General features: G+C 41.5%; 1 protein-coding gene across 4 annotated transcripts in view; it reads right to left on the bottom strand.

The window, feature by feature from the left end:
• Positions 1–12,022, bottom strand: part of GOLGA2 (golgin A2) — a 128,970-nt gene that overhangs the window by 14,031 nt on the left and 102,917 nt on the right. For all 4 annotated transcript variants that reach the window (XM_029611637.1, XM_029611639.1, XM_029611638.1 and 1 more), the window contains one exon: positions 2,004–2,071. In XM_029611637.1, the coding sequence (XP_029467497.1) occupies positions 2,004–2,071 (68 nt within the window). The remainder of the gene's footprint in view (positions 1–2,003; positions 2,072–12,022) is intronic.

Raw genomic sequence — 12,022 nt, 5'->3', positions numbered from 1 at the left:
AAGAGCCGAGGACTCCTGCCCAGAACCAACGTCTCTAGGGGCACCACCCCCGCTGGAGCGGCCCCCCCCCGTCGGACCCGGTCGCGGGGAAAGTGGAGGAGGGAAGGCGCCATTTTCTGCCGGCACCCGCGCGATTTCGCAGGCCGAATTTAAAATGGCCGCCACTCCCGCGCTAGCCGGAAAGAGCTCCTCTGGCCCCCCCGACGCTGCTGCTACACACGGCGGCGAGCGGATCGCCCGGGAACGGCTCCCCCCACGCGGCCCGGACGGCCCTTCCCCGCCCGGGAGCCATGAAGAGCCAAAAGCCGTCCCTAGAGAGGCGCGCGCGCGCCGAGCCGCCTGCTCGGCAGACCGACCCGTGTGGCATGAGGCGCGAACGCGGCGAAAAAAGCCCCGACAGAACTTAATTAAGGTAAAAAATTCACCCCCACGGCAAGCGGCCCCCCCCCCCCCCCCCGTGAAGAGAGGACGGAGCCGTGACGAAAAGGAGAGCCGACAAGCAGAGAAAAGTAAAACCTTTTTTTTTTTTTTTTTTGTAAGTACTCACTGCTGTCCACGGTCCTGGAGCCCTGAGCCAATGGGGGTGAGTGAACCGGGCTCCCCGGTGTCACCCCCTACGCTGCCACTTGAAACAGCCGGGCCCTCAGCCCTGGCAGCGGCCTCAACCGGGGGAGGGTAGTCCCCTCAGGACCTCTCAACCCCCCTGGGAGGCAGGGCACCCGGGACTAAGACTTAAAACAAAAACCCAATTTAGTATAAAACAATTAGGCCTAACAAAACTAGCCCAAAAATCAAACCTGACAAACCACCAGAATCAGGTCAGGCAGGGCTGTGACTGGACCTGCACCATCTACTGGAGACAGAGTAAGACTGAGGGGCTGTGACTGGCACAGGGGCATATATGGCTCCGCCCACAAGTTTTAGTCTGTCTCCATCTACTGGTGCGGAGTCACAACCCAGGTGTCCTGGACTGATCCTGGTACGTACAGGGAACACCATTTTGGTAGCTTTTCTCTGGTACAACCTCAACCTGTCTATATCTATTTGGCAATACAGTCTCCAAAAGTGGACACAGTATTCTATACTTTTACTGAGTATGCCTCTCCATGCACGCTAACATCTCCTCTGGCTACTGACGTATTATGTTCTTTCACTATCGTGAGATCTTCAGACACAATCACCCAAAGATATACAGTGTCTTTCAAGAGTGCTTATGAAAACTGCAGTCCATAAGTGACATCCAATCAACCTGAACAACCTAGAACAAATAGGCAAAAATCTCTCCCAAACAAAGCTGATAGAAACTTACCCCAACAGACTTAAAACTGTTATTGCAGCAAAAGGTGGTTTTACCAAGTACTAATCTGAAGGGGTTGAATACTTATGCAAGCAGCACTTTTCAGATGCAGAGAAATAATCAATTGTGACTTTGAAAATTTACTTCAAGAGCATACTGGTTTGCAATAAACATACTGTCTGAGAAGTCTGTGTAAGTGTCATTTGTAATCTAAACAAATCTGATAACTTTTTAGAGGGTTGAACACTTTTGCAAGCCATTGAATCTGCTCTCAGGTGTACTTTATGATGGTCTGTAGTGTGCTTACAATATCAGCTCTCCCATAAATTATGATCTGGAATCTGCCCTGAATCTCCTGCTCACCTCCACCCAATGATTTTGCAGCCCTTTGCCTGCAAAAACTTGCTTTTGTCCAACTTCAGCTAACACAATGAAACCCATTTCCTCTCCACTAGTTAGGATGAAAGAAAACCAGAAATATCAATTTTAACCTTCTGCTTACTTAACAATTCTCTGCATGGTAACCCAAGGAACTGTGAATACCCTTGAAGACCACATTTCTGGGATACTTCTTGCTGGCTCTAAATCCTCACCATTCAGTTTCTTAGAGTATTGTCACTTTATATTCTCCCTCAAGTAAAGAATGAACATTTTAACTCCTTACCCTTGAAATACTGTAAGTAAAAATAGGTTAAGTATTACTTACCTGCAGTTTTTCCATGGCAGTCTTCAGAGCCTCATGAACCTCCACAGGGATAGTGTGCTCACTGTAACCTGTAAAGAACGCATGGATTCAAGACAAAGATGGAAAAAGAAATTAACAAGTTTGAGGATTTGCTCAATGCAAGAAAGAGAAGTCTGGATGCAAATACACCAACATCTCTATTTGCTACATAAATATATCCATGTACCCAATTACATCTAGTCCACAGAGCCCCATACAAACCCAAGCTCCACCATATATTTCCATGTACACCCAGGCAATCATATTGGCACCTTCCATAAAGCTACATATACAACAAAGCACTGCACCCTTCACAGCATCCTCCCCCCATCATATACATTCAAACCACAAAACTGCTATGAAACGAGAGGTGCTAGATGATTTTAATCTGCCAAATGCTGACTGGGACATCTCGGCTGTGGTGTCATTTTGAAACAGGGAGATCTGGATAACTACAGGGATAACTATTTTGTCAATTAGTAATGGAACCCATATAGGAGGGGGCAATAATGGATCTGGTGCATACCAAAAGGTAGAGTGTTTCTAATGTTGTAGTGTATGGGATGGGATCCAGTGATCACCAGATGGTGTGGTTCAGTATTAGAATGCAGGCAGTAAATGTTCATTCAAAGGCAAGGGTCCTTAATTTTGTTAAAATGGGGGAGTGCCTCAAGGAATCATTAGCTGGATGGGAAAATTTAGAGAAAGCAGAAAAGCAGTGGGCAAAACTAAAAGATGATATTGTAAGAGCAACTAACTTTTCTTTAGGAAGTAAATAAAGATAAGTGGAAAAAGAGGCTGCTATGATTTTCTAAAGAAATAGGTGAAAAAGGAAAAAAAAAGGTTAGCATTTATAAACTACCAAGAGATCACAGAAAGAGAAAGACAGGTGACAATATGTGGAAAAGTTAAGAGAAGCCGGGAAGATACTCAGGAGAGTAAAGATACAAATGAAAGAAAAATAGAAAGTATGGTAAAATGGGGGGACAAGATTTTTTAAAAATATTTAATGATAGGAGACAGTGCAAAAGTAGCATTGTGAGAATCAGAGGTGAAGGGAAGGAATATGTAGAGGCTGATGAGGAAAAAGCAAAATTGCTCAACAAATATTTCTGTTTGGTGTTCATTGAGGAAAAGACAGGAGTAGGACCACAGATGAACACAAATAGGACTAAAAGAAAAGTAACCTCAGAACAATTTTCAGAAGACTGGATTCGTGAGAAGCTAGCTAAAAGTAGTAGTTTGAGACTTGGAGACAGGCAGATGTGGTTCCTCTTCAAAAAAGTGGAAATAAGGAGAAGGCTAGGAACTACAAGCCGGTCATTCTGACCTTGGAGGTGAGTACATTAATGGAATTACTGCCAAGACAAAGAATAGTGCACTTGCTGGATTCCAATGGATGATGAGAATTGAATCAGCATGGTTTTATCAGAGGCAGGTCTTAGTCAAATTAATCTAATAAATTTCTTTGAATGGGTGGCAGAGAATCGGATCAGGGAGAATGCCAGAAGCACTTCAAACTAGAGGTGAGGGGCATTACAATCAGGATGAGATGATAAGGTTCTGTCCATCAACTTGCCTCTGTAACAGGCCATAGCTGCAACCTGCACCTTTAGGGAGTTAATGGCCAAACCTCATCTAATTCCCCCTGCAGGAATTCTCCTCACACTGAGATCTTCCTGAGCACCAAACCTAAAAATTTCCAGATTCTCACACACACGAAAGATGTAGAAATGTTCTTGTATCACACAAAAGGGTATTTACAACCCTCTCAGAATATACCTTCTCTGACAGATGAGCCCTTTCAAGGGCCAAGCTGCAAGAGAAAAACCAAGATGGATTCTTGTGAACCTGTCATGAGTCAACAACAATAGTGGATCCTGTACAGCATTCTCACTAGGTCCACATTTCAGGGATGCCTTGGTCAGTTGGGAGCTACTAATAACACTAGCTCCTAATGCCTAGGAATCTTCTGCAAGATTCTGCACAACAGAAGCCATGGAGGGAACGCCTAATGACAACCCAGAACTTGCCTTCCTGCCAGCAGATGGAGACAGAGAAATTTCACTGGCACTGTACATAACCCAGTGTGCCATCTGCAGTCTCTGAGTATTTCTCTGTCTTCAGCAGATGGTAGATGGTGTAAAACCTGCAGTCTGGGGTGATCAAGAGAGAAGAATGGCTTTTGCTTTAGGATTTCTGCCTTGGGAATAGCATAGCTGGCCTAGGAAGCAGAATGAAACATAGATGGGGAGAAGAAGTTTCTATTCGCTTCCTGTTACGACGGGTTAAGATTTTTTGGGAGGGGGTACATTCAGATGGGAGGGTGTTGGGGGGGGTGGAGAGAGCCAAGGAAGGGAGTTTCATTTGTTCAGAGATACAACACACTTTGGGGCCTTTTTTATAGCGATTATGGTTAGCAAAGAGATTAATATCATCACACTTAATGTCAGTGGAATTGGTACTCCAATAAAGCACAAGCTTATCTTGGACTATCTAAAGAAATGCGATGTGCATATCGTGTTTTTGCACGAGACTCACCGATCAGACAAGGAGCATGATAAGTTACAGAGGAAATGGGTGGGTCAAACATTCTATTCTTCCTACAATACAAAAAGTAGGGGTGTATATATTCTAATTCATAAAACTCTCCGCCTACAAGTGCATAAACAACTGAAGAATCATGAGGGTCGATATGATGTGCTAGAATGTACACTTTATGGTGAGCGTTATACATTGATAAACATGAATGGGCCAGAAAGTTTTATGAGGATTTAGCATTGCAACTAGAGGATTTTTCCTTATCCCCCCGGTGATGGGAGGGGATCGGAATGTTTTAGATCCTGCATGTGATAGGTCAAAGAGGCGGGGAGTGGCATAGATTTCTACTGATCGTCTTAAAGGTTTAATGACCAGATTAGGGGTGCTGGATGCATGGAGGACCCAATATCCGACGGGTAGAGTGTACACTTGTTACTCTCCACGACATCTCTCATGTAGTAGAATTGATTTCTTTATATGCACGGCCTCTATTTTAACAAAATTGGGACACCTAGATATCCTTACTAGTCATATCTCTGATCATAGTCCTGTTTTACTACCATTGCGCATTTCTCAGGGACCCCTACCCAATAAAACATGGCGTTTTAATCCCTTGCTGCTCAGCAATGAAAATTTTTGCCAAATGATTAGGAATGCCTTCAAAGAGTTCCAGGAAGTTCATCAAAATGCTGAACAGTCCCCCAGTAATACTCTGGGAAATGCTTAAATCTGTCTTGAAGGGCAACATTATTAGTTTTGCCTCTAACATGACTAAGCTTCGGTTGCAGCGTGAGCGATCGTTAGAAAGTAACATTAAAACTGTGGAGGTGCAGCATAAAGCTACATGATCCCAAAAAATTCTTAGTCTTCTTCAGAAGGCAAAAGATGAATGTCAGTCCGTACAAGTTGAGAGAATTGAAAAAATGTACCAATTCTCTTGCCAAAAATGTTATGAGCATGGGAACCAAATGGGGGGCTTTGCTTGACAGAGCACTTAGGAAGGAAAAATCTCAGACTGTAATTGGCAGTATCAGGACCTCCTCAGGAGACATTACACATCATTCACAAGCTATCAATGACACTTTTAAAATATTTTACCAGACTCTGTATGGTGCTACAACTGAAGACAGAGGTAGGGAGATAGATGAGCTTCCACAGTTAACTGAGCTAGCCACTCAGTTAAAAGAGACATGTGATTACTTGAGGGATAATCGGGAAGTCCCTTATATCATGTCAGATGCAGTGGTTGTATTTTTACGAAAACCTGGAAGAGATGGGCTAGATTCTGGGTTCATATCACCCAATTTCCTTGTTGAATTTGGATATAAAGATCCTGGCAAAAATACTCCAGTTGCGATTAGAATTGGTTTTGCCCACTCTTATACATGATGATCAAACAGGTTTCATCAAACGACGTCTCTCAACCACAAATACTAGAAGGTTATTCAACCTTATTGCCCTGGCAAAGCAAACACATATTGCAAGGTTTGTGGTTGCAACAGACATAGAAAAGGCAGTTGATCGCCTTCAGTGGCCTTTTCTTTTTAAAGTATTGGAGAAGTCTGGGTTACCTGTGGACTTCAGAGATTGGATTAAAATATTGTATGCAAACCCCTGCACCAAAATATTAACTAATGGCTATTGCTCTGAGGCTTTTCCTATAGCTAGGGGCACTAGGCAAGGATAGCCCCTCTCTCCACTTCTATTCTACTTGGCCACTGAAATCCTGGCACATAAAATTAGGAGGGACCCAGAAGTGCTGGGATTCCAGGTTGAAGGTATGAAGCATGTCATCTCCCTTATGATGTCCTTTTTTTTTGACCAGTCCTAAGTTTTCTGGCCCCAGATTGTTAGACATTTTGGAGTATGGTAGGTTAATCGGATGTAAAATTAATTATACTAAATCTGAAATATTTCCTTTAGGACCTCAGGACATGTAGGGGTTACCGGGATGCTTCTCTGTATTTAGGAAGGCTAGAGTTGGCTTCAAATACATGGGAATATGGGTACCACGTAGGACAGTGGACTTGTATCGCCTTAAATTACATGCCCGTGACAAATAAGATTAAAAAGGATCTCAAGAACTGGGATGATCATTTTTTTTCTTGAGCTGGCAGGATCAATGTTCTAAAAATGAACATCCTACCTCGGCTCATGTACTTGTTTCAACATATCCAATGGTATCTGCCAGAAGGGTTATTTTCAGCCCTTTATGGGGCTATGAATAAATTCATATAGAAAGGTAAACCTGAGCGCATAAAATTATGTACGCTCTGGCGATCTAAGGAGATGGGTGGAATGGCACTCCCAAATTTATAAAGTTATTACTGGGTTTGCGGCCTTTCAGGAGCCAAGGTGTGGCTTCATACGGAACAGACTGTGCCTTGGTATCATCTAGAAGCACGGCTTGTGGGTGGAGTGGATTTACCCATGCTTTTAACTCAGTCAGACCTATCTGCAGGTGCCAAGAGAACTAGTGGTGCCAGCCACACATCATTCATACTCTAAAAAATTTGGAAAGCTGTGAGGAAAAAATTTAAGTGGCCGACGCAATGACTCCCTGCAATTACTCCTTTACGGGGTAATGATAGGTTAGTCACATCTATGCTTTATCAGGATGCTGTGGAGTGGAGAAAAGCAGGTCTAACTATGGGAGGATGATAGAACAAAGTTAAAATCCCTTCAGAACCTCCAAGAGTGTTTTGATGTTGAGGGTCATTCTGAAGTTTGTTTTTTTAAACAGAGATTGATAGAAGAACTAGATAGCTATAATAGCTATTGTAAGAAAGGGATGGCAAGGTACCTGATCCGGTTGAACAGATACTTATTCAGGAAAATATTCTTCGTAGGGGAGTCTCTATTTTCTATAAAGCCCTGCAAAGTTGCCAAATAAAGCAAGACCCACCCTTAAAATGAATACAGCTCTGGAATAGGGATCTTCAGCTAGATTGGGGTCTTTTGCAATGGAAGAGTATCTGGAAAAGAGCACATAAAGTCTCTATATATATACCCTGAGTAGAAGTGATGATCAGACTACTCCATAGAGCATATAGATAGCTCCTTTTTTATTCTCGCTTTTCTATGACTTCATCGGGCCTCTGCTGGAGGGGTTGTGGGCTTCTGGGGTTTTACATTCATATATGGCGGTCCTGTGTACAAATTGCTTCTTTCTGGCAGCTAATTGTGGAAGAGTGCTGTAAAATACTGGCAAAAGCAATCGATATGAAGCCAGAATTGTGCCTGTTGGGTGTTTGGGGAAAGCATAACCTCACCACTTCACAAAGATGTCTTGCGGATCATCTTATCCATGCTGGGAGGTTTACTGTAGTACTAATGTGGAAGTCTGCTCCCACCTTAAGTTGTTGGCAGTAACAGGCTTATGAAATAGCTATGGCGGAAAAAGCTCACCTAACAGCTTAAAAGGAATATAATTCTCTATGAAAAAAAATCTGGTCCCCTTACTGGATATTTATCAGAATAATCAAATCCACTGACTCATGATCATTAATCTATGGCTGGAAATATCTCTTCTATCATCTATCCATAAAGTTGTTGTGCTGAACAAATATTTTGCATTGTTCTATTTTTGTTCTTTATGATTGTGCTCTCGAAACTCTATGAGGGGTTTGGGGATTGGTTCTTCCTTTTCTTTTTCTATTGGATACTATGAAAAAGCTAATAAAGAGTTTAAAAAAAAAGTTAAGAAAATGTACCAATTTTCCCTCCCCCCATCCAGAGCCAACAAAAGGAGAACTAATGCTGCAAAGGAATTAAAAGCTTATGTGCCCAATCAATAAAGGACTTACTACTTTTATATTAATCAAGAATAGAGAAAAAAAACTTCTTCCTGAGGAATGAACCAACTGTAATCATATGTGGCAGAATATAGAGCATCCTGGACTAGTCAGGCTGGACTTAAGGAAAGGAAATTATCTCCTTCATCATCATCCAGCCAGACCAGCCCGGATGCATAGGATGTACCTAAGCTATCCCTCAATTGGACAGTTAACTGCCAATCCTACTCTTAGGACTTCCACACCAAAAGAAGCCTCTGTTCTAGCTCAAACATCCAGTTGATATTGATAATGCTCTGCAAAAGAATGCAAGGAAGACCAGGTCACTGTTTTACAGATTTCTAATGGCAAAACTAATCAGAGCTCCACTCATGATGTCACCTAGCATGGTATGTTCTGATATAGGCGGGCGCCAAATATTTAAATAAATAAAATAAAAATGTCACCTGTGTCCTAGTAGAATATGCCTTTAGATTTCTGAGCAGAGGTTGACCCTTAACCATGTAGGCTGCCCCAATCACTTCCATAACCTTCCAAAAACCTTCAGAAAAGAACTAAAAACTTGGATGTTTACCAAAGCATACCAAAACACCAATGACACTATACGAAAATGACTATAACAGAATAACTCTATAAAAATATATAACAGAACGACTAAAACAGCCATGTTAACAAACGTATGAATGTAGAAAGATTAAGACAAACATAACAACAAAAAAATGAAGCTTTGAACACTCTGTTAAACATCGATCCTTTGTAAACCGTTGTGATGGCGAAACCGAATGACGGTATATAAAACTCGATAAATAAATAAATAACCCAAAAGGGCCATTGTAGCTTTAGTAGCTGCTTTGCTCTTCCTAGGACCCCCAAAGAGCACAAATGGATGATCCAACTTTCTAAACTAATCAGTGACCTTTAGCACAAGAGAATTCTTCTCACATCCAAACAATGAAGTTGAGCATACTCCTCCTGGAAGGCTTCCCTATGAAAGGAGGGCAGACATGTCACCTGATTAAGGTGAAAGGCTGAAACTACCTTCAGTAGAAAGGAAGGTACAGTACAAATCTTTACCATCTCATTGGAGAAGATCAAAAAAAGTTTCTTACCCTGTAGATCCAAAATCTACCTAGTTGAACAGATTGCCACTAAAAACACTGCTTTAAGAGTGAGAAGTTTGATCGACATCTCTCTCAAGGCTCAGTTCAAATCCCAAGAAAGGATAGAATCCCTCCTTGAATGCCTAATGTGCTTCACTCCCCTAAGGAAACAGGATATAACTGGATGGAAGGATAAAGGTCTACCCAAAATCTGACCCCTGTAATAAGCAATTGCTGCTAACTGAACCTTTAAAGAATTGAGAGCCAAACCTTTCTTCCAACAATCCTGCAAAAATGCCAAGCTGAAAGGTATGAAAGTCCCTCTAGGACTAATCTGTTTAGCTGTACACTAATCCTCACACATGCAAAAGGCATATAGTCTTATCTTGAATGCAAGAGATTCTCCACAATCTCATGAAAATGACCCTTCTTAATCAAACAAGATCTATCAAGGGCATGCCTTAAGACAAAATTGAACTGGATCTTCATGTTCTACTGGGCCCTGGAACAGATAAGAGCAAGGGATCCCCGTCCAACAACCTGACCAGTTCAGCATACCATGGACAGTGTGGCCAATCATAAGATACAAAAATCAAGAGCTCCTAATACTTCAAGATCTTCTGGAGAACCCTGCTGACCAATAGCCAAGGGAAAAATACACATAGGAAAACTTTTTACTGGTCAGACCTGAATCAAGGCGACCAATCCAAAAAGTTAACTTTCTTTCCTTTGACTGAAAAACCTGTCCACTTTCACTTTTTTGCTAGACGCCATCAAATCTATTATTGGTGTGTCCCTACCCATGCCGGGCTCTATCAGATGATGTCACCCATGTGTGAGAACTACCATCCTGCTTGTCCTCGGAGAATGGCATTACACAACTTAGAGATATACTATTCAACTGAAAGATTAGCTTGCATGAAAGTATGGATGAACAACAGTACTGTAATGTTGCCACGGAGATCTATAGAGGCAGTGGGCCTGCAGGGTGTAAATATTGCAGATCTGATTAGCACTGATCCTGAATCAAGACTGGTAAGGAAGTCAAGCAGGAACAATTACATTGTAGTGCACACACTTTCCATATGGATCACCATGCACAAAACACTTGGAATAGAAAGGAAGGTGATATTCTTTGGCATTTTGTCACATGCCCTCAAGGTGGGAGGAGAAGGGACTCAGATATATATGGCAAGTGTGGGATTCAGAAGAGAGAACTGCATACCGAAGCCATCAGGCCAAATATGAATCTGCCTGAAGCATAGTTCTAAGTTTAAGAGCAGTTAAAATACTCCTTGCTGCAAATAAGGAGAAGGGTATGGAATCCTAGAAAGCCCAGTTTCCAGGAATCTTTGGTTAGTGGAGATAGCCAGAAGGGTAAGATTATTGCCTATATTTATAGTGGGGTTATTCAAGATATATATACACACAAAGAGGGGATCCTGGACCCTCTAATCCAGAAATGGAACGCAGAGCTTGTACTTCATTTACATGATGGGAATGTTTTCTGGCAAAATGGCAACAGTATCTCTTTGTGTTGTAGATTAACAGACGAATGACTTAATATTGACCTTGATTAAGGATATGAAGTTAGATAACTTCTTTATTAGAGATTTGACATTCAGATGCCGATTATCTCGTATTGAAACAATGTTATCCTTGTGGTTATGCCTATCTTCAACAAGCACAGCATGAGGGGCTTCTCATATTTTATCAGGATATTTTGTCTGTGAAGAAGTTCTCACATGAAATGGATCATGAAAGTGAGAATGTTTCATGTAAACTGGATGATTGTGTCGTTTCTCTAGGTATCATCCTCCTGGTTTTGATAGTGATGGAATAACTCCTATATTGGATTTTATAATGATGTATGTTCAAACAGTGTACTAATTATAACTTACATTCTGATTGTAAATTTAAAAATGTTCTTAAATTTTCAACTTAAGTTGTCAACTCATAATCTGAAGCAGTTAATAAATGTTCCCAACACATCGTGTAGTGTACACTCTTGACCTTCTAAATCTCCCTGAAGACCCAGTATGTACTCCCCTGGTTTCACACTTGTGTATGGAACCTATTCTGTGGTAGATCTTTTTTTTTTTTTTTTTTTTGCTTTTGATTTACTCTTTTAGATCTTCTGAAAAGGCATTAGCTGAGTATACTTGTGGTGTTATTGACTGTCAAGTTTGTCGAGGAATGACAAACTGCTCATGATACCCTGAACTCTGAGTCTGCCTCAAAGCTATAGACAATCAACTAGTTATGAGCACAATGATAAGATGTTGCCCCCTCGAAAACTAGGATTGTGCAACGGAGGCATCAGCAAGTACCTTGGTTTAATCATGCAAGAATACTAATAGAAACTACTAAGTTTGATCATATATCCCCAGTTCTGAACTCACTTCACTGGATACCAGTGCAATTTAGAATCCAGTATAAAACACTAATAAATATTAATTAAAAATACATCTGGTAAGAAATTTCAGATCTGAAGATCAATGTCTTCTTGATGTTCCAAATCACAAGACCATGCATCTTTGTGAATCACAAGATCGCCTGCTTTCAG

This window comes from Rhinatrema bivittatum, chromosome 8, assembly GCF_901001135.1.
Source record: "Rhinatrema bivittatum chromosome 8, aRhiBiv1.1, whole genome shotgun sequence".
Taxonomy (NCBI): domain Eukaryota; kingdom Metazoa; phylum Chordata; class Amphibia; order Gymnophiona; family Rhinatrematidae; genus Rhinatrema; species Rhinatrema bivittatum.
The sequence above is the reverse complement of the archived record's forward strand: the minus strand, read 5'-3'. Positions and strand labels throughout refer to the sequence as shown.